Here is an 18,448-nt window from a genome sequence, read left to right on the forward strand (position 1 = left end):
TCAGGTGCCTTGGGTGGCTTTTACACACGTGGGAGATGACTATTATTACCAGTGAAATCAAAGACCCCCGTGGGTGATGGACCATGTCACGTGGTACAGGCGGCCGGATAACCAGCACTGCCAAGGCATGCCCCGGAAGAGCCTCACCAGTAAAGCAAGAGCTGGACACCCCCATGTCACGTGGTACAGGCGGCCGGATAACCAGCACTGCCAAGGCATGCCCCGGAAGAGCCTCACCAGTAAAGCAAGAGCTGGACACCCTCATGTCACGTGGTACAGGCGGCCGGATAACCAGCACTGCCAAGGCATGCCCCGGAAGAGCCTCACCAGTAAAGCAAGAGCTGGACAACCGCTGACGGAAGAAGAACGATGGCAAGCAATGGCCTCATGGCGAAAGAACCTCAGAGCAGCTCCCAGCACGATGGATCTGTGGCATAAGCACACTTCATTGACTGGCATTTAACTACGTGGTTATTCGGATGGGGGAGGGGAAAGGGTTGCGACTATTCCTTCTTCCACCTGGAAACTGGTTATGTGGAAGGAAGAGGTGAAACATGAGTTCACGTCTGACTTCTGAGGGTTATTGGATGCAGTTCTTGGTGAGCTCCCCCCGCCCCTACTCTCTCTCTCTCTCTCTCTCTCTCTCTCTCTCTCTCTCTCTCTCTCTCTCTCTCCCCCTCTCTCTCTTCTCTCCTTTTCTTTAATGTGTATGGTAGAATCTCACTATGTCATCCAGGTTGGACTTGAATTCCAGAGCTGCCTCAGACTCCTGAGCAGCTGGGACTAAAGGCATGCCACTGTGTCTGGTTGACTTGAGAGATTTCAAGGATCATTTTGCTGAAATGTTTCTCATTGTGAGACTTGAGCCCTAACCTTCAGATGCACTGGTATTCCCACGTAATTGTTGCTAAAGCAATTTCATGAATGGCTGTGGACCTAGGATTTGAAAAGCAAAATCAACCAAGAGCTCTCGTGAAATAAAGGAAAATTGTCTATTTCTACAACAGCGCCCCTCAAATGAGCCATAGCCCGCAAAACACTTCCCTTGGGCTGTTCTCGAGTCTGGTGTCGAGTGAGAACAGGAAAGAAAGCAGAATTTTGTCCTAACCATTTCAATGACCCTAAACATTCATCTGCCATTTTGTACTATATATGTATTATATGTGACCATCTCTGCACTGGTGAGTATATAAATCGAGATATCTAGCCATGCCGAAAAACACTGAAGAAGTTCCATATATACCTTAGCACCAAACATTCAGTCAAGATCTAATTCTGTATATAAAAATAAGCATTCACATCCATGTCATTTGTATGAAATTTTTATCCCATGGTTAATAAATGATAGAACTATATACATACATAAGAATTAGCCGGGCAGTGGTGGTGCACGCTTTTAATCCTAGCACTGACGAGGCAGAGACAGGTGAATCTCTGTGAGTTCAAGGTCAGCCTGATCTACAGAGCGAGTTCCAGGACAGGCACCAAAGCTACACAGAGAAACCCTATCCTGGAAAATTAAAAAAAAAAAAAAAAAAAAAAAAAAAGAGGACCTCCCTAAAGTCTCAGCCCCAGGCAAAGACTCTTTGCCCCTCTCCACACACAAATGTTTAGACGTTGGACTCTAGTCCATGGGGACCATATCCTCTGGAGTGGACAAATGCTATCATAGGGGTAGACTCCTTAGATGGGTGAGTTTCTTTACAGAGGTGATGTAACCCTCATCCCTCAGCCTGTGCACAGGCCCTAGTACTTATTCTTACCCCGCCTCCTCACCTTTCTCTCCACCTAAGCTTCTACCAACAACAACACAGGATGAGGCATAAGAAGGCCCCCATCACAGGACAAGGCAATAAGAAGGCCTCCAACATAGGATAAGGCGGTAAGAAGGCCCCAACACAGGATAAGGCAGTAAGAAGGCCCCCAACACAGGACAAGGTGGTAAGAAGGACCCCATCACAGGACAAGGAGGTAAGAAGGCTTCCATCACAGGACGAGGAGGTAAGAAAGCCCCCATCACAGGACAAGGAGGTAAGAAGGCCCCCATCACAGGACAAGGAGGTAAAAAGGCCCCCATCACAGGACAAGGAGGTAAGAAGGCTTCCATCACAGGACGAGGAGATAAGAAGGCCCCCATCACAGGACAAGGAGGTAAGAAGGCCCCCATCACAGGACAAGGAGGTAAGAAGGCCCCCATCACAGGACAAGGAGGTAAGAAGGCCCCCATCACAGGACAAGGAGGTAAGAAGGCCCCCATCACAGGACGAGGCGGTAAGAAGTCCCCCACCACAGGACAAGGAGGTAAGAAGGCCCCCATCACAGGACAAGGAGGTAAGAAGGCCCCCATCACAGGACGAGGCGGTAAGAAGGCCCCCACCACAGGACAAGGAGGTAAAAAGGCCCCCATCACAGGACAAGGAGGTAAGAAGGCCCCCATCACAGGACGAGGCGGTAAGAAGTCCCCCACCACAGGACAAGGAGGTAAGAAGGCCCCCATCACAGGACAAGGAGGTAAGAAGGCCCCCATCACAGGACGAGGCGGTAAGAAGTCCCCCACCACAGGACAAGGAGGTAAGAAGGCTTCCATCACAGGACAAGGAGGTAAGAAGGCCCCCATCACAGGACGAGGCGGTAAGAAGTCCCCCACCACAGGACAAGGAGGTAAGAAGGCCCCCATCACAGGACGAGGCGGTAAGAAGGCCCCCATCAGAGGCTGGCCCTGTGCCATCTTGGACTTTCCATCTCCAAAAACATGAGCCAACAAACTTGCTTCTTATGAAATCACCTGGTCTGTGCTGTTCTCTCAGAGTGGCACTGGATCACCACACACACACACACACCACACACACACACACATACCCCCCCACACACACACACACCACACACACCACACACACACACACACCCCACACACACACACCCCACACACACACACCACACACACACCACACACACACACACCACACACACACACGCACACACACCACACACACCACACACACACCACACACACACACCACACACACACACCACACACACACCACACACACACCACACACACACACACCACACACACACCACACACACACACACACACACACCACACACACACACCACACACACACACCACACACACACCCCACACACACACATCCCACCTACAGGCACAGAAAAAGGCTGTGCGTTTGACGGACACATGGCATGACAAACGGTTCCCTTCATCTGTTGGTGGAGGGTTTATTTTTGGCAACTCTTAATGAATGAGCGGCTAGAGGAGATTACTTGTAGAGCAATTTCTATCTATCGCTGCAATCATACACTCCGGGAAAATTACACTCATTAGTCGTCAGGCTCCCCGTTAATGATGCTGCAGGCAAGCGTTGAAGAGTGTCCCCTTGCAGGTACCAGTCACAGAAAGTCGAACAACCCTTCTGAAGACTGGTTCGCTGTGGCTCCTGCTGATTGACTAAATGGGTCTTATTATATTTCTAAGGAACTATTAAAACTCTGCGTATTTAGCGTTTGCTTTGTAAAGCTTAAACCCTAGTAAGTAATCTCAACATCTTTAGAGATGAGGATGCTCTGGGCTCAAGATGGAGCTGGCAGAACACTTGCCTAGCATGCTCAAGGCCCTGGGTTCTATCCCCAGCACTGAAAACTGAACAAAATAAATAAGTGGGGGGGGGGGGGAGCTGGTCCTTAAACTATATGTAACTTTCCAGGTTCAGTGGCTTATAGCTTTAACAGTCACACTTAAAAGACAGAGGGAAATCTCTGCGAGTTCTGCTCCAGCCAGTCTGCACAGTAAGACCCTGCTTATACCTGCGAATATCTACTTCTTAGAGATGAGAAAGTCATAAGTTAAGGAAGTTGATTTGTTGCTAATGTAGATCACAGCTTCTGAAGATATTAACTAGCGGTATTATCACAGCAGCTCACTGTCACTGACTATTTTCTGAATCCCAAACAGTGCTGACTCTACAGGCATGGCCACCCTGCCATGATCCCCCTTACCTCCATCTCACAATAAGCTTAGAAAACTGGGCTGTTCACCGTACTGGCGGTTCAGATTGAAACGGGTCATCTGAGATCAACTGTTACAGGAAGCCTGTGTCCAGAAATGACGGGGATTTGCAGATGCAGCCAGCAAGGTGGCCACCACCATCCCACTAGGAGGGCAAGGGTAGAAGGATGATGGTACAAGTGGGTACCACTCCCAGGCTGGGGAAGCCCTCATGCTGGGAGCTTGCACTAGAGCATCGGATCTCTCAGCTGTTTGCTTTAGCCCGTGCTCTTCTGTAGCAAGACGTTTTGGATAAAGAAGTCAGCGTGTTGATTTGCCTTCTCCTCCCACAAACTGGAGACAAGTAGCCTGCTGACCAGTACCAGACTACTGACCATGTCTGAATAGTGATGGGAGCCATGATTTATTAAGAAGACGAACAAATACAAACAAACAAAAGCATCAAATATATTGATGTCAATAACCTGCAAATGACCCAATCTATTTGATAAATATGTCTTAGTTGCTGTTCCATCTCTGTGATGAAAAACCATGACTAAGGCAGCTTTGAGGGGAAGCATTTAATTGGGCGTTTGCTTGAGTTTCAGAGGACTGGTTTCATCATGGCAGGGGGCAGAGTGGCAGCCCCGGAAGCAGGCATGCAGCCAGAAGCAGCCACGGAAGCAGGCATGCAGCCAGAATAGTAACTGAGATCAGCAGGTGGCAGGAAGAGAGAGCCTGTGGGAAACTGGGAAACCTCAAAGCCTGCCCTCACTGACACATCTAATCCTTCCCAAACAGTCCTGCTAAGGCCTAAGCATTCAAACGTATAAGCCTACCAGGGCCTTTCTCATTTAAACCACTACAAATACATTATAAATAGAAACACAAGCCAGATATGAGAGTGCATGCCTGTAGACCCAGCACTTGGGGGAGGCTGAGGCAGAAGCTATGCTGTGAGTTCAAGGCCAGCCTGGGCTACAATGTGAGCCTAGGCCTACAAATAAATAAATAAATACAAATAATGTGATTTGGAATGTTCTATTCTAAAATAATCACTTATTTTCTGATTTACCCAATTCTGTGCTTGTAGGAAGGATGATGCTTTCATATGTTACCCTAAAACACTTTTTTTTTTTTTTTTGGTTTTTCGAGACAGGGTTTCTCTGCGGCTTTGGAGCCTGTCCTGGAACTAGCTCTGTAGACCAGGCTGGTCTCGAACTCACAGAGATCCGCCTGCCTCTGCCTCCCAAGTGCTGGGATTAAAGGCGTGTGCCACCATCGCCCGGCTAACACTTTTTTTTTTTAAACATATTTGAAGTTGGCTATTCAGAGAAACTGCAGACCTCTACTGGCTGGCAGGAAAATCTAAATGCCTTAATCTGTGGGCAGGAAGGCTCTTCTTTCTGACATTCCTTACTCTGCTCATGGGAAGGACAGTGAACGGTCTGACATCTGGCCCAGGAGAAGCAGTCACAGGCTTCTGAGGAGGCATCATGAGCACTAAGACCCATCCTTGTGTGCATCCTTCCACGCCCTGCCAATATCTCCCTTGTCCTAGACGCCCAAGTCCCACCCCTTTGTCTAGCTCGGGTCTGGCACCTTGCTCCTTACTGGGTCTTGCGCTGACTGGGTATGGCTCTGGTATGTTCTTGGTTGCTGTGGCTCCGTCTATTGTTACTTCAGCCGACTCTAAAATCACCACACCTTCACAGTGAAAGGAATACGTTTAAGAGATTCCCCGCATGGTGTGTTATTAATCATGAAAGTTATCCGAGTGGAACAAGCGGAACAGAGCTCACCACTCAGGAGGCATCAGCAGCCGGATCAGTAATTCAAGGTTAACATTAGCTATATACTGAGTTTGGCTATGGCGGGACTATGTCAGAGAGAGAAAAAGGAAAGAAGGAAGGAGGAAGGAAAGAGATGCGGTGAGAAGACAGAGGGAGAGGGAGGGAAATAAAAAGAGAAGAGGGTGACAATGTCACACACAGAGCGTTTGAAAATAGGCCACATTTCTTCAGTTTAAGTATATCTCTACATAAGACCAATTCTTCACGGGAGCCCCCTTAGTTCTTTATTTTTTTCCTTTTTTTCGGTTTTTTGAGACAGGGTTTCTCTGTAGCCTTTGGAGCCTGTCCCAGAACTAGCTCTTGTAGACCAGGCTGGCCTCGAACTCACAGAGATCCGCCTGCCTCTGCCTCCCGAGTGTTGGGATCAAAGGCGTGCGCCACCATCGCCCAGCGAGCCCCTTAGTTCTCTCCTTATCCAGGGACCCATCTAGGATACAGGATACACTTAGTCCTCTTCCTGGCTTCCTCTCTCACGGAGCCTTAAGAGTGTTACCGCTGCCTCCAGGACCAGAATTCATTAGCTCGGTAAGGCATTCGCATATGCTGTGTGCTTAACAAGTTTGTTTAACACTCTGGTTCTCTCAACAGTACTCTGAAGTGGGTATCATTATCAAATTACCCATGGTTAAACTGTTGCAAGGAATCTAATTCCTAAGGCCGAGTTCTGACCCGCAGCACTCCACAAAACATGTATCAATCTAGTTAAGTTTCTTTCCTGCAGAGCTGCAGAGTGTCCAGCTGTTAGGAGGATGCCAGAAACATGCAAAAGCTAAAGGGCCACAGAGACAACAAAAAGAACTAGTGTGTCACAGCACACAATGCTCTCTGTACATTACTTCATGATCTGATCCCAGGGACCATTACAGGGAGTAAGATGCCCAACCAAAAATGAAATAATGAAATAAAATGCTGACCTAATTATAGAAAGGTAGGTATTTATTTATAAAACAGGTATCTGAGGAACACAGATAGATGTGTATAATTAAAATAGAAAAAAGGCAGTCTGGAAATTTTGAAACACAGAATTCTGGTAGCACGTGTAGAAATGCCCATCAAACACTGCGATCACCCAGACCTGTGAGCCCGCCCCTTTCCGTACCACATGACAGTAAGAAGCCACCCACCGTCTGTAATGCTGAAGGGAGAAGCAGGAACAAGCAAACATGAGCTAATGAATGAGTTAACACCAACCCTTGAAAGATACAAGAGGCAAGGCTGAGCCCACTGTGGCTGTGTGTGAAGGTAGTAGAACCAAAACCTAGTGGGAGCTCCCTGGAGTCCTGCATGTGGGGCCTACCCCGAGTGAGTGCCTGAGAGAGGCTACGATAACAGGGCAAACCATCCCCTTTGCCTTCCGAACTAACAGTGTGGTTTCTTGTTGTTGCACGGAGCCCTCTGCTCCCCCACGCTGATGTCTCCCCCGTGAGTTCCTCTCCAGAGATACTGTGCTTGAGTTTTCAGAACGGTGAGCTCAATAAAGCTTTTTCCTCCATAAAACACCCAGCCTCCAGCATTTCATTATGGCAACAGAAAAACTAAATTCAATCGTGATAGGATTTATCTTCTATTTCTTCAACTTGGTTTGGAAAAGTTGGAATATTGTAGAAATGTGTCCACTTTTGCATATTTTTAAATAGATTTTTATAATATCATATTGTCCTTCATCTGGTGAGATGTCACTTCTCGGGAATAAAAATAACCAAAACACAATCTGAAAAGAGATCCCATGACTGGATCATGACATTACTGTAACAGAAGCATATTAAATGTTAAACTTTACAGCTAGACCCTACACGGTGACATCCATACCATGGAGAGAAGAACTACACACACACACACACACACACACACACAAATACACAGGTGCTAAGTGTCCTCTAGCTGACTCTGTCTCAGCCAAAAGCCCAATGACACCTCCTGAAAGGGAACAGACTTGAAAACATAGCGGGGGCTAGGAACTGTGACTCAGTGGCAGTGTTCCTAACCAACACAAACGAGGATATCTGTTGTAGAAAATTATTTTAAGGTGTGTTACATTTGTTTATGCTCACTAGAAGTGTCTTCCCAGCTCATCTGTGTAGGTGTGTCGTCCAGGGCGGGAGGATCTCTCTGCTCCTCTAAATCATCCCGTGTTCTACTTCTCAGTGCTGCCAGAGACTAGGGGAGTGAACATGGCTGCCTGTCTGAAACCAGGTCTTGAATATGTTTATAGTCCGGCTTGCAGCAAGGGAAAAGCAGGTAAAAGGTTTTGAAATTCATCTGCTCACATGGCCACACCTTGCTACAAAGGAGGCTGGGAAATGTAGCCACTCCTCAAAGCTAGACACCCTCATAGCTAGGCATAGTCCAGTGACCTCCGAGGAGAGAACCAACTTAAGTGTGTGCCTGGCAGTTGCCATGAAGACCCGTGTTTGGAGAGGCTGTGGAGTGAGATGGTATTTGGTCTTAATTTGTATGCCCTGATTGCTAATGAGAAAATCTTTTCCCATCACAGGCTACGCGTTTGCGTAGCTGAAGTACTTACTCATGTCCTTGCCTCTTACTGATTTGTAGTGTGTTCTTCATGTTAGTCTGTTTTCTGTTACATTACCAACATAATTCTCTCAGTTTATAGCTTGTGTTTTGACATTTGAAAATAATGTTGCTTGGCAAACCAAAGTCATTTTGATTTGCTCATGCGTATCAATTATTCTTATTTAATTTCTTTTGGTTGTTGAGGCAGAGTCTTACTATGTAGTCCTGGTTGGCCTGGAACTTGCTATGTAGAGCAGTCTGGCCTCAGAATTAGAGCTATCTTCTCGCCTGTGCCTCCCCGGTACTTGGATAGAGGTAGGTGTGTACCAGCATGACTACCCCAGTTGCTTATGTCGGTGTTCAAGCAATCTTCTTCTACTCTCAAGTCAGAGGGACATGTCCCTTTATCATCTTTCCCGAAAGGTTCTTGACTTGCTTTGGACATGGAAGGGTTTTGTTGTTGAGACAGGGTCTCACTATAGCTCCATCTGTCCTGGAATTCACTCTGTAGACCAGACTGGACCAGACTGGCCTTGAACTCAGGGATCCACCTGCTTCCACCTCCCTGGTGCTGGGATTAAAGGTGTGCATATCTCGCTAATATAGAAGTTCTTAATTGAGCTGAGATTTATTTCTGACATGTAGACATTAAGAACACATTTGTAGGTTTCAAACTATGGGCATTTTTCTTCATTTCCTCGGGTGTTTAAGGATTTACTCTTCTGTTGTTTTATGAATTATGTGTGTCTGTGGGTGTGTGCAGGTGTGTCTGTGTGGTGTGTGCAGGTATGTCTCTGTGTATGTGTGCACGTGTGTGGGTGTGCATGTGTGTGTGGGTGTGCACACGTGTGTCTGTGTGTGTGCGCAGGTGTGTGTGTGCACGTGTGTCTGTGTGTGCGCGCAGGTGTGTGTGTGTGCGCACGTGTGTCTGTGTGGGTGTGTGCACGTGTGTCTGTGTGGGTGTGTGCTGGTGTGTCTGTGTAGTGTGTGCACATGTCTCTGTGTGTGTGTGTGTGTGTGTGTGCGCACGTATGTCTGTGTGGGTGTGTGCTGGTGTGTCTGTGTGGTGTGCAGGTATGTCTCTGTGGGTGTGTGCACGTGTGTCTGTGTGGGTGTGTGCACGTGTGTCTGTGTGGGTGTGTGCACGTGTGTCTGTGTATGTGCACGTGTGTCTGTGTGGGTGTGTGCACGTGTGTCTGTGTGGGTGTGTGCACGTGTGTCTGTGTGTGTGCACGTGTGTCTGTGTGGGTGTGTGCACGTGGGTGCAGGATCCCGAGGAGGACAGAAGGTTCTGAGTACCCTGGTTTCAGGGTTTTTTGTGGGTTCTTTTTGTTTGTTTTGAGACAGGGTCTTTCTATGTAGCCCTGGCTGTCCTAGAACACACTATGTAGACCAGGCTGGCCTCGAACTCACAGAGGTCTGTCTGCCTCTGCCTCGTGACAGCTGAGATTAAAGGTGTGTGCCACCACTGCCCGACTTTCTTTCTCCGTATTACAGCAGTATAGCCGGTGCTGTAGCTAACACACTGGCCAATTCTATGTGCTTTTCATGTGTGTGGAATTCCCATTCTCCACTGGTAAGAGCATAAATACCGTGAGTCTAACAGACACACACAGCATTTGAAATGTCGTCAGTCAGCAACACAACCAACAGCTCAGATTTAACGTGGAATGGGAAAGTGGCTTATGGCATTTTCATGTACTATAATACTACACACCAGAGGATATTTGCTGTAGTAATGAAGTTATAGCTCCTGATATTAAGTATCGATGTAATATTAAGTTAAAAATGGAAGTCGGAAGAATATATACTGTTATTTCTAGTGCTAGAGATGAAAAATTTATGTCCTGTCCAGATAGAAAAACACTTTGTCACTGATCTAAAGCCTCATATTAGGAAAACCACACACACGCACATGCACACGCACACACACACACACATGCGTACAAATGCATGCACACACAAGCACACAGTACACACATACACGTGAGAATATGATGAGTCTCACATACGTAATAATCATCAGCTCATGAGCAGATCTTATTTTAGCTGCATTTCAGCCTATTTCCTATCTCTCTATGGCTATGATAGAAAAAAGAAAGGAGGAAAAAACCCTTCAATTTCCTTTGCCCATCCTCATCCTCCAGGAAAGCGAGGCTGCACAGGAGGTTCCAGCACTAAAGTCTCAGAGCTTGCCAAGGGCAACAGGGCACAGCAGAATCCCAAACGCAGGATGGAGGAGCCACGAGCAAACAAGTAGATATCTCCCTGCCCGGGACAGTTTTTGTGTACCTGTGAAGTTTGTCTCCCTCTGGGAAGAGGCCACGATGGCAGTTGCTCACTCTGAGCACACAATAACATTAGTTCTGATTATGATTATCTATAATTAATATCACCATCCTTTTATAGACCTTTTCTTTTCAATTATTATAATTCACCATGTAATAACTACTACTCAAAAACCATTATAAATGACTACATCACACTCCACATGTACAAGTTAGTCAACCACAAGGAGCTCTACTCAGACGTTACTCACGTTAAGGCATCGACACTAAACTGGGCAGTGGTGAAAGACGCCTTTAATCCCAGCACCTGGGTGGCAAAGACAGGCGGATCTCCGCGAGTTCAAGGCCAGCCTGTCTACAGAGCGAGTTCCAGACCAGGCTCCAAAGCTACAGAGAAACCCTGCCCCACCCCCCACAGATATATTATTCCCAATCCCACGTCTTTCTAAATAGAAGTTGCAAAACAATTTTAATTCTACTTAATGTTGCGGTCTTACTTGGGGAAGGGGGGCGCTCTAGTATTCTAATTCTGAATGAGCCACACTTATTTGCAATATAAACAAATTTTTATTCTACACTTGATTCTCTTCATTCAGTAAATATTTCGTGAAGCCCTGTACAAGGGGTGGGGGAGAGGCATCAGCAATGACGTCATAAAGAATTCCATTCTAGGGAATTGGAAGCAAATTGGCCATAAAAGAAATTCTCATTTCTAAAATAATTTATAAAATAGAAAAAAAACTGTATAGACTCTGAAAAGGGTTGAGTGTGGCTGTGCACGCTGTAATCCCAAATCTTAGAGCAGTGAAGACCCAGGTCCCAAACCGTGTATTGCTCAGAGCAAGGGCAAGCCCAGCCGAGGAGGCTGCAGAGAGTGGTTCTTTCTCAGACACTATGGCATTAAGTCAGGGACTTTACTGACTTCACAGGAGTGCTTTCCCTCACAGGTAAACTCAGCCAGTGGTCTACAGTTTCCATTTCCCAGGTAGCATCATTAAACGGAAATAGAGAAAAATCGAATACAAAGTCCTAAGCAAATATGGCCGCCCAATCTTAGGAAAGTCACTTTTAGAGTTAGTAGTAGGCACTTGAATAAACAAATAATGACCCAGAATAAAGTCCACCTTATACAGTGCTTAGAGGGGCTAGAGAGACAGACGGCTCATTGTTCCTACAGAGGACCTGGTTGGTTTCAGAGCGCCTACAGGACCCCGTGTGCAACTTAAGTTCCAGAGGCTCCAGCACCCTCTTCTGGCAACTGCAGGCACTGCAAGCATGTGGTGCAAAGACACATAAGCAGGCCAAACACCAATACACACAAAATAAAATTAAATTTAAAAATTTGATTTTTTTTTTTGGATTTTTCGAGACAGGGTTTCTCCATAGTTTTTGGTTCATGCCCTGGAACTAGCTCTTGTAGACCAGGCTGGCCTTGAACTCACAGAGATCCGCCTGCCTCTGCCTCCTGAGTGCTGGGATTAAAGGCATGTGCCACCACCGCCCAGCTATGATTTTTCTTTTAAAAAAAAAGTCTATTCATTGCTCTTGCTCAGGACTCAAGTTCAGTTTCCAGCACCCACACTGAATGGCCTGTGACTCAGCCCCAGGTTATCTGACTCCCTCTGCTGGCCCCTGAAGGCACCTGCACACACGTGGTTCACATAAATGCAATGTAAGCACGCACATACACACATATAAAAATAAATAACTAAACCTTTATAAAAAGCTCGGCGTCTGTCTTTCATGCCCATAGAATTCCTATTTTTTTGCTCCACCAGGAAACATAATCCATTCTAAGGTCCATGTACTTTCTCAGGCTAATTCAAGATCCACCCTGCAGACAATCCATTTAGGTAGGAAGACTGGAGATTAGGTATCTGGATTTCAAAAGACTTATTTAAATCAGAACACAACAAGAGTTAGGTAAGACACAAAGGAAACAATTAGACAACGACAATGACTAACATTTATTGAGCGTGTATTATGTGCTAAGCCTGGGCTGAACGTTTCCCACAAAGGCAAGGCACTCCTATTATTATCCACGTCTTGTAGATGAAGAAGCTGCATCTTCAATGTCACAAGTGGAGTTAGTAGCAAGGCAGATAGCTAACTCCAAGCCTTCACTTAAACTGTGTCCCATCTTCCCTGAGAAGTCAACAGGGTAGCAATGTGTTGGCTGCCAATAAACAAGAAAGCAGCTCTGGACCCAGAAGTAACAGTGTCTTCACGTAATTATCTATCAAATGCAGCAGACAAGAAACACAAACTATTATTGTTATTTTTTAATTTGTCAGCTAGGTAGCACGAACAAAGGAAGACGAGGTAGGTGTGACTTCACAGGTGTGAGCACACCTGTGACCCCTGTCCTTCGGAGGAGAAGGTAGGAGAGTCAGGAGCTGAACGTCATCCTCGGCTAGAGAAGTTCCAGGTCAGCCAAAAAGGAGACAACGAGGAAGAAGAAAAGTAGGAATAGGAGGAAGGGCAAGAAGAAGGAGGAGGAAAAGAATAGAAAGAAAAGGAAGTCAAGGCTCTGACACAATCCGAAACCCCGCACACGGCTAACACAGTGTGCTCCTCCTGGTCAACCCAGGCCAAAGAAATGGGGATGGTTGGAGCCGGGGTTTTCTGGTCTGTGCCGTACCCTAACCTTTATCCCCTTCAGGGGGAAGGATGTTTGCTCAAATTGGCCAACAAAAGTGTTCATCAATGTATTTTGTAGTTAGGAAAGTTAGTCAGCGGGCTGGAGAGGTGGCTCAGTGGTTAAGAGCACTGGTTGCTCTTCCAGAGGTCCTGAGTTCAATTCCCAGCAACTACATGTTGGCTTAGAACCATCTAGAAAGTTAGTCAGGCAAATGGCTTCATCACAGTGGCTGCAATGTTTCAACAGAACCGTGGGTACACATTCACTGTGCACTTTTCCTTGACCTTACAGGTCACCATGTGAAGCTGCCTCTGGGCACTGTGGTCCCTTGAAATGATCTTGGCGAGGAGGGGAATAAACCCAGAGATAATTTAATAACCGGAATCATTTACTCCGACAAACACACACACACACACACACACACACACACACACACACACACGCTTGGGTTCAACTGTGAGTCTTCAAGGAACAAATCCTCTCCGGGGGTTAGTACTGCCTTCCAGGGACACTTGGAAGCAAACTCCTCAAATGAGAAGGACCCTGGTTCTAGTCTCAAGGAAGCCACAGTTAACTGTACAATTACATAGCTGTCATGAGGCCTCCCTGCATCGTAAGAAAGACTGGGCTGGCCAGAACAACTGAAGAACATCTGAAAGCCCTCCCAACCATAAACTTTTAGTTCCTAATTCAAACAGTTGCCCTTTTCCATTCCAGTTATACGGCAACAGTAAAGCAAATTCCATGACCATTCAGGGAACACTAGCATTTAAAACTTCCCTCTTAAAGTTCACAGCATGGCATGAACCCACACCATCTTAAAATGCCACGTCCTTACGTTCCAGATGGCACTGAAGTGTACTTCCTGTATCCCAGGTAGCAGAGTGGCCAAGGGAGCACTGATTTTCCTGGTCCCTTCTGTGCTATGGGGGTTGGGGTCAGGTTCCCATCCTAGGAGATGCAGCAGATCATGGCTGTCCACTCCGAACAACCAATGTGTGCTATTTAAAACCAACGTGTCTCATTAGCGTCCCCTCAGAAATGCATGGCTTCTCGCTTCAGGTTCCACTTAGGTGACTCGTGGATCCTTTCTCTACAGATTTACTGAAGTCGCTCGGAGAGACCCCCAGGTAATCCCCAAGCTCCTGTGAGCCGGTCCAGTCTCCTCGCTTGCCAGAGGTGATGAGGAGCGGCCATGAACTGTTTGGAATCTCATGCATTTGTCCACCATGCTGACGTTTTAATCCCAATCACATTTTTTTTCTCAAGATTCTGTCTTTCTCCATTCTTCCCCTGCCCTTTTTTCGTTTTGTTTCTTTTTTCTAAAAAACAGGGTCTCTGCCTTAGCCCCTCCAAGTCTCTCTTGGTTCTGTGTTTGAGATGCTGGCTGACATGGGACATGGCCAGACTCTTTCAATGGTGGCTTGGTAGGTACGCTTCTGCACCTACCGAACTGTTCGTTAACTATCTGGATAACTCCTACTTCATTTTACAAATTTCTTCTATATTTATCTGATCACGGTTTTATTTTTCCATATTCTTTATTGAATTATAATTTGATTTCCCAAGAACTCAATTGACTCATTACGGAAAAAATTAAAAGCAAAGATGATTCCATCCACATAAGGACAGCCAAGAAAAAAAAAGAAGGGAAGAGCCTGAACATTTTATGAAGCAATTAATATGAATTTTCATGACATCTTCAATTAGATTAAAGACCCTAAGGATTGAGAAAATGTAAATTCCTCATAAATAAGAAAAAACCACACCCCAGAGACAAACAAGAGACCTATCCAACATGAATCACAGAACTAAAAGCAGTTACGGCCACACACGTGAAATCGCATGTTATTACCAGAGGCTGAGGGCAGTTCCAGGTAGTCTTGCTCTCCCAGCAAGCAGCCCTAGTGATAAAATCTAGGAACTTGAGTTATTCTATCAGATCAGAATACTACCCCAGGAATTCTGAGGTAAATCCAGTGGCTGTCAGGGAAATGGGAGGTAACGAGAAAGAACAATACCCCAAGAGTCTTGGGCTCAAAGTTAGAGGTGAAAAAAAAAATCACCTAAAATGGAAATGGTTCGGAACCACCTATTCGCCTGCCCGCTCAAGCTACCCCGAGTTCACGCCTGTGGCTTCATTCACTGGGAACAGACCTAATGCAGCCAACAAAGGCAGGTTCTTCCCTCAGCAACAGAAGAGGCTGCTTCTTTTGTTTAGCATGGGATGAAGGAGCTAGCTGGGATTAAAAGAGTAGGTTATCCAAAATCACCAATCTAAATCCTGGCCTGGTGCCTGCACTCCCCTTGAAGAGGCGGCAGGGAAGGGAAGAGAATGGGGGCCCCCCAGAGGTGTCTCTCAGGCTCTCCTCCACAAGGGGTCCGCTTCACAGGACAGATGGCTTTAAGTGCTGTGAACCGTCACCTCTCTCCCTCTCAGGGGTCGCCCGGGAGGACAGGTGACTCTGTAGCTGGGACTGACCTCACTCAATTAAGACAGCCAATTCCCATGTTTGCATACGAATACAGAGACTCAGGTTCCTCAGCAGAGGGGACACAGGCAGGGTAAAGTCTGGCCACAGGGCAGGGCCAGGCAAGGCTGGGCAGGTTCACTGAAGTCCTAAACCTAGAACTGGGTGTGGACAATGGAAGGGAGTAAGGTAAAAGTCACATATCGTGGGGCTGAGTTATTTCAGAAATACCTTTCACCATATTCATCATTTTCCCTTCATTTTAGATTTGATTCATTATAACAAATCCCATTTTTATCTTTAATAAAGGTTTATACTCTCAAATACTCCAGCTATCGCTTATCACAGAACTCCCCCCCCCCAGAAGAAATTATGGTAATATTCAAATACTTGGTTAGGAAGGGGTCAAATGCAGTCAAAATGGCTTGAAGTGAGATACCCAAACCAAGAGAGGTTTATGGACAGGAAGTGTGCCAGGAAGCGCTCCCAGCAGTAAGCAAACCAGATTGCCACTTCTGGAAAACCTGCCTGCCACAAAGAGCCATGAGGAAAACCAAAAACCTGCGCAGGGAAACAGTGATTGAGCAGGAGCCCTAGCCTGTCAATGAAAGGCTTTAGGCTGCACTGGGCATACAGAGGAAAACTGTTCGCCTCATTAGAAAGTTTCCCTGACTTAAGGAAATAATTCTCTGCTAATATAACTTCAGCATCAATGTTAAAAGTTCATGGGAGTATAAACTGTCTTCATGACAGGCAGAAAGAATTCTGGGTTGCAGAAAATACTTAACTCCACTATAAAGGCCAGCCCTGAAACGTGTGTCCTGTTTGACTGGAACTTGTCTTGAGTTACCTTCCCACTCAGGTGGCCCAGGATTCCCTGGCCCCAAGTCCTCTCCAGGGCTCATACAAAAGAACACAGAGGCTGTAGCCTTTCCCCAGGCAAGCACAGTTAGTGTTGGCTCCACAGCCCTTTCCCTTTCACAACACCGGGTATACACATAGGTGTTGATAGAGCAATCTTTTCCAACTTTGCACTAAATGCACCACTGAGCAGCAGTGATCTCAACACTCCATCCATTGTATTCATCAGGAAATATACAGAAAGACCACACATGCGGGGAGGGGGGGGCGCAAATACATAGATGTTTATTAAAACACCCACTGCAAAACAAAACACTTGAATTGGAAGAAAAAAAATATATTTTTAGAAGTATGAAGCACAGAAAGTAAAAAGGCTCAGTCCACCTTAATTAGGTTGCCTACGTTAGTTGGCTATGCAAATGAACTGAAACCACTCACTCATCTACTCAAGCCTTCATTTCATATGCAAGTGCCCTCCAGCAAATGATAAAGCAATATCCTCGTGTGAGTGTGAAGGCTGGCACCCGAGTCCTGCTAAAAAAGGAGGGGTCAGATTCCAGCAGTCGCTGTAGGTTTAAGTGGCACGGCGTGGAGAGAGCGATTTCATAAAGGGGACTCGCCCTACTAAAATAACAGAGAAAAGTGTGCATGTCTGTCGGAAGAAGCAAGCAGCCTTCATCAGCGAGGCGCTCGACCACTAAGGCGTTCAGACTTTACCAAAATGACTCCATAGAAAAAATATGCCGTGACAATGATTTCACATTTATAAAAAAAAAGGGGGGGGGTTGTGATGATGACAACTGGGCAGGAACTCTGGGCGCTGCCGGCCTTTGAGTAAATCGCCAGCTGAAAGGTGATTAAGTTCCAGCCAGTTGTCTCAGCGTTGGAGATAGCTCCAGCCAGGGGAAGCCACCTGGTATCCTGTCCCAGTGGGTCTGATCAGGTTAAAACTGCCTTATAGGACGCCCTGGGGGCTCAGCCAGGAGCCGAGCTGTCCCCTCGCCACCTTCCGCCCACGCAGACAACCAAGTTACACACGGGAACTCCAGGAGCACAATGACAAGCAGGCACACAAAAGGAGCGAGGCAGCCGCTCCCATCCTTACCTTTCACTTGACTTTCATACTCGGCTATGATCTCTTTGTCCTTTTTGAATCTGCTCGGGGTGGACATTCTCCGGCTGTTCCGGGCTTGCTTTTTCAATGGGCAAGTTCTGGTCGGGTGGTCACCGGCCGGTCTCCTTGGAGAGGCGGAGAGTTGTACTCCCTCTCGCCGAGAAGCCCGAGGCAGCACCCACGGGAGGGACGGGAGGAGCGAGAGGAGGAGGAGGCAGAGGAGCGTTTAGAGAGAGCCGGGCGCCGGCACCATGCTCCGGGCTGAGCCGCCGTGGGCGCTGGCGAGCGAGCGGAGCCCCAGCCGGGGAGGCCAGCCGCGCAAACTCGGGCGAGCGTGTGGCGGGGGGCGTCGCCCGGCCGCTTCCTCTACGGCCGCGGGGCGGACGCGGGGATCGCGCCAGCGCCGAGCACCATTGTTGAGACCCGTGCGGGGGTCGCGCCCCGCCGGCCGCCGCCGCCACCTCCCTTCCTGCCTGCGCCCCGAGCTTGGGATGCTGCCGCCCGTGCCAACGCCCGGCAGGCCGAAGGGGTGACAGTCCCCACGCGTGTCCGCTCGGCGGGACTCGGAGGGCGGCGGCGGCGACGACGATGGGACGCGCCCGGTTCAGCCCCGGCGGAGTTCGCGTCTCGAGAGCCGGCGCCGCGAGGATCCTCTGCCGCCTCGGTCGCCGGGCGCCTCGGCTCTTTCTCCGCCGCCCACTGG

General features: G+C 47.5%; 1 protein-coding gene across 2 annotated transcripts in view; it reads right to left on the minus strand.

Moving 5' to 3' along the window:
• The window catches only part of Srgap1 (SLIT-ROBO Rho GTPase activating protein 1), a 273,061-nt gene extending 255,039 nt beyond the window's left edge, over positions 1-18,022 (minus strand). The window contains exon 1 of one of the 2 annotated variants that reach the window (XM_075954130.1): positions 17,737-18,022. In XM_075954130.1, coding sequence (XP_075810245.1) covers positions 17,737-17,803 — 67 coding nt within the window. In that variant the 5' untranslated portion in view covers positions 17,804-18,022. The remainder of the gene's footprint in view (positions 1-17,736) is intronic. The other variant, XM_075954131.1, reaches the window with a different exon arrangement.
• Between the last annotated feature and the right edge of the window lie 426 nt (positions 18,023-18,448).

This window comes from Microtus pennsylvanicus, chromosome 20 (assembly GCF_037038515.1).
Source record: "Microtus pennsylvanicus isolate mMicPen1 chromosome 20, mMicPen1.hap1, whole genome shotgun sequence".
NCBI lineage: Eukaryota > Metazoa > Chordata > Mammalia > Rodentia > Cricetidae > Microtus > Microtus pennsylvanicus.